The sequence below is a fragment of the Dendrobium catenatum genome, unplaced genomic scaffold, assembly GCF_001605985.2.
Source record: "Dendrobium catenatum unplaced genomic scaffold, ASM160598v2 fragScaff_scaffold_432, whole genome shotgun sequence".
NCBI lineage: Eukaryota > Viridiplantae > Streptophyta > Magnoliopsida > Asparagales > Orchidaceae > Dendrobium > Dendrobium catenatum.
This window is the reverse complement of record NW_021318894.1, coordinates 392,909-397,189: the sequence shown is the minus strand read 5'-3', so window position 1 is coordinate 397,189 and position 4,281 is coordinate 392,909. Positions and strand designations below refer to the sequence as shown.

At 32.6% G+C, this 4,281-nt stretch overlaps 1 protein-coding gene across 1 annotated transcript; it reads left to right on the top strand.

Moving 5' to 3' along the window:
* Window positions 1–1,330: 1,330 nt before the first annotated feature.
* LOC110092644 (probable receptor-like protein kinase At1g49730) lies at window positions 1,331–4,073 on the top strand. The gene is made up of 7 exons (XM_020817290.2): window positions 1,331–1,567; window positions 2,498–2,753; window positions 2,842–2,894; window positions 2,972–3,039; window positions 3,330–3,419; window positions 3,518–3,587; window positions 3,681–4,073. The coding sequence occupies exons 1-7, from the start codon at window positions 1,516–1,518 to the stop codon at window positions 3,977–3,979; spliced, it is 888 nt and encodes a 295-aa protein (XP_020672949.1). The 5' UTR covers window positions 1,331–1,515; the 3' UTR covers window positions 3,980–4,073.
* Window positions 4,074–4,281: the final 208 nt, after the last annotated feature.

The following is a 4,281-nucleotide window of genomic DNA, read 5'->3' as shown; positions in this document are numbered from 1 at the left end:
ATAAAAGAAAATAAATAATTACAATAGCTCCAACAAATTTAAAAAAAAAATGCATGTTATTATTCTGATCTTAAGTGTTGTATATTCGTTTTATCCCCATCGTTGGATCTAATTACGATTAATTATTGATGCTAAGAAAGCAAGCCAATAACTTCTTTCCATTCTTGCATTCAAATTTGATAGTTGTCGTCGTACCATTGTCTGACCGCTATCCTCAGATCATCCAAAGACCGTCTAAACACCATTCTCAGTACATCACCAGACAACGTCGTCATTGGGCCGCCCCCTAACCTCCATAATGGATCCATAACCTCTCATTTTCCTTTGGTACCACTCCCACCAGACCAATCTTTTTTGTCAACTATTTTTATAATTGCATTCATTTATTTCTAACCAAAGTGAAACAAATAATGCAAATATGAATGAGAACTCTAACATCTTAGGAGAAAATGAAATTCATTGATCTTTTGCATATCCTAAACAATTTAAGCGATATTTTAAATATCAGAAAGTTGAATATGAAAAGTTATACTAAATCAATCTCAAAAGTTTTTTATAGAAATCTTATTTATAAAGACATGTTGGATAATCTCATTACAATAACATTGACATTTTGAAATCAAAGTAATACTCAAATGTTGGTGTCTTTCATCTATTAAATTTTTTTTTTCAACACTCTACACTAGAAAATGATAATACTTTTGTGCAAAAAAATCATGTAAAAATAAATTTCTTTCTTTATAAATAAGATCAATATGAATCTAGTAATAACTGATTTAATAATTGTATTTATTCATTTAATAATTTAATAGTTTATTAATCAGAGCATTATTCAAACTTAATTGATTAAAGTAAATAAAATTAGATTTGAAAAATTACCCATAATTCAAAAGTATCACAAGCATAATCTTATCTATTAGCTAAACTAATATAAAAAAATTATATTATAATATTAAAAAATAAATTATAGTATGATGAGATTTAAACTTTTGTATATTGCATTACCTTTAAGTAAATGTAATAAATTTTAAGTTTAATTTTTTTAATAATATATGAATCAGAAAAAATGTACGGCCATACAGGAGGCTGCATAAATCGCAATTAATTATAACGGTCAGCAACTCTTCGCCAAATCACTCCCCGGCGGCCACCATCGACCGCCGGAATCAGCAAAAAAATTAAATAATAGTCCACAAAGAATTAATAATTAAGAAGTTGACTAGCATTAATAAGCCCTACAAGTGGGGAAGATCGGAGGAAGCAAAGTAGATTCCTTTTATCTCCTTTCTTCTTCTCTCCTTTTTTACTTTTACCTTGTGAAGAAGAAGCGGAGGATTATGAGGAAGTGGGAGAGGTTAAAGAGTAAAAAGTAAAGATTCTGATTAAGATAAAGAAAGTGAAGAAAGAAAGGGGGACCAATGGAGAGTTCTACTGTTTACAATCTTTCTCGTTACCTCCCTTCGTCTACTTCTCTAGAAGATCCCCCGGCACTCCTTTGCTCAATCTTTACCGGAGATGAAGAGACTCCGGCGGTGTCTCTCCGCCGATAGCCGCCGCTCTTGCTCAGGTACTTAAGTTTCCTTCCAGTCCTCTTTTCTCTCTTTCGAGAGATTGATGAAAGTTTCAAGATTGTGGGCGGTGGTGTTGAGATATTTTGTTCTTTTTCATCAAATGTAAATTTTAAGCTAATTAGTTAAGAAATGAATTGTGATTTTTATGGTAGAGAGGGAGAAAGGATATTTACTTCTTTCAAGCCTTGTGTGCATAGATCTTTGTTTCTTCGGGGTTTTGGAAAAATGGAAAAGGAAAGTTAAAGTTGAATTGGCTTTGGAATTTGGGTTCCTAACTGTTTTACTGTGTTTTAGAGAAGCAGACGTTAAGAAGAATAGTGCAAGGATTTTAGCTATGGTTTCTCATCATTGTAAATATAATACAGCTCAAGGCCTGTAATTTCAGCGAGGCCTGTAATTTCTGAAAATTTACCTTTCTTAATGAGAAACCTGCTTTTAATTTGCTCATATGCTTCTTAGCAAATTCAGTCTCTGTAGGTCTGTAATTTCTGAAGTATAAATTTTTATAGGGGTTGTGCTCTCTCTAGAACATGCACAAACATTTTTCTGTAATTCTCTACTGTGAAGTAGCATTTCCATTATGAATTGAAACTCGAGTGATCTGACTTTTTGAAATTTCTATCAGCCTTAGGGTTCATTTGGGACAGTTTTCTTACTACTTTTTAAAACAATTTTTTATACAAAATTTATTAAGAAGGATGCACTATGCTCCAAACAAACCTAGAATTTTAATCTATTTGGATATTAACATTTCTGAATGGAATTCATGGTTTTAATTTGCTCCAGTGCTACTTAGTACATTCATGCTTCGATGACTTTTTTATTGCTTCTTAAAATAGAATTTTAGTACAAAAATAAAAGTCATCTCAAATGGAGCCTCAGTCTCAACTGGTAAGTTAAGCTGATCAATTTTCTATTTATTGTAGCTCCATTACTTCATGTTAGAAAACTCACATCAAATGAAATGAAGAAAGCAACTGATAGATTTAGCATGATTATGGGAAGTGATTCTGATGGAGCTTTATACAGAGCAAGATTTCCTGATGGGCTCATCGCCGCGGTTAAAAAGGTTAAAGATGAAGAACAAGGAAAGGTTACATTCCATACTGATGTGCAATACTTAGCTCGATTGCATCATCGTCATGTCGTTAAATTAGTAGGCTTTTCTGAAGGGCCTGAGAGGTATGCTTCAATCATATTTCAATTTAATTCAGACTGAGTAAATAATCCATTGAAGATTTCATAAGTTTAACTGTTTTACTGGATTCAGATGTCTTGTGTTCGAACACATGGAAAATGGAAGCCTGAGGGATTGGCTTCATGGTACATTCTCATCTGTTATTCAGGGATAAAACTATAATAACATTAACAAGTTTCCTAATTTAGCTATTTTTGGATAGATCCACTGAAGACTCCATTGAATTGGAGAACAAGATTACAGATTGCCATTGATGTTGCAGCTGCTTTGGTATATATAAATGCCATATATTGTAGGAGGATTTACACATATACCACTGAATTCTTATGAATTTACATACATAATATGTAAATTTTTATATTTACTTATGTAGATAAGCTATATTTTTTATGTAGTTTGAAGATTAGAAAGTTAAATATGTAAATATTAGATTTAGATGTTAGATATGTAAATACATAAAAATTTCGTGGTATGTATGTATGTATTAAGAGGGAACATGAGCAAGTTCTTAGAAATAATGACCACTGATCTACCATTATCTTGGATGCTCTTTCATGCAGGAATACATTTACTATTTCTGTGATCCGCCTGTCTATCATGTGACAATTAATTCAAATAATGTGATGTTGGACAATAACTTTGTTGCTAAGGTTCATCTTCCTGACATGAAATAAAGTTCTTTCTCTCAATAATTTACATATGATGATGAGTAAGTAATAATGAAAGATGCATTTTCTTTCATTTTCAGGTCTCTAATGTTGGAATCCTAGACTGTAATTGCAGCAACAATAGCGATTTGATTGATAATCAGCCAAGAGGTTTTGATTTTGATGTGTCACTTTCATTTACATGGTAGAATTTTCATGTTATGTGTATATTTGTTGTATAAACTTTATTTAATGTTTCTGTAGGAAAACTTAATCAAAGAAACAGGGATACAGTATTTCAGTTTGGTGTGCTGATCCTTGAACTCATAACGGGTCAGTCCATGGGCGACGAGGATGAGCCGCTTCGATGGATTCAAGGGTCGGGATTCGCCTACTCGATGCACAAAATGGTGGATGCTGATCTTGGAGGAAATTATGATTCAAGAGAGCTCAAAAGTCTTCTAATTATTGCAAGATTGTGTACTAAAGCTGACGAAGAATCGATCATTTCGATCCCTCAAATACTTCGATATCTTCAAGGAAAGATAGATCCTACACACTGACTTGTAAATGTTGAAGTATTGCTCAAGTGTTTTGTAGTAAAATAATGAAGGGAAAATGATAGGGGTGTTTGATGACTAGCATTTTTTTTTTCTTTTCTTTTTGTTGAAACTTTAGTTTTTTTTTGGCTTTAACATGATTTAATTGGTTGGAAGATATATATTTAAATTAAGGGCAACTCCAATGGAATGGCAAACAATTGTTTGCCGTTCTTACTTTGCTCCAACCGACCGCCATTTTTGACGCCATTTGATTGCGGATGAACAGAGCGACGTCAATATTGGCGTTGCACTGTTCATCTGCG

What these genes read in the sequence shown, in the direction of transcription:
- LOC110092644 (XM_020817290.2), top strand. Translation starts at nt 1,516, where the DNA reads ATGAAGAGACTCCGGCGGTGTCTCTCCGCCGATAGCCGCCGCTCTTGC. An exon ending in TTTTCTGAAGGGCCTGAGAG is followed by an intron (nt 2,754 to 2,841) that starts GTATGCTTCAAT and finishes TACTGGATTCAG; the next exon opens with ATGTCTTGTGTTCGAACACA. An exon ending in ACAATAACTTTGTTGCTAAG is followed by an intron (nt 3,420 to 3,517) that starts GTTCATCTTCCT and finishes TTTCATTTTCAG; the next exon opens with GTCTCTAATGTTGGAATCCT.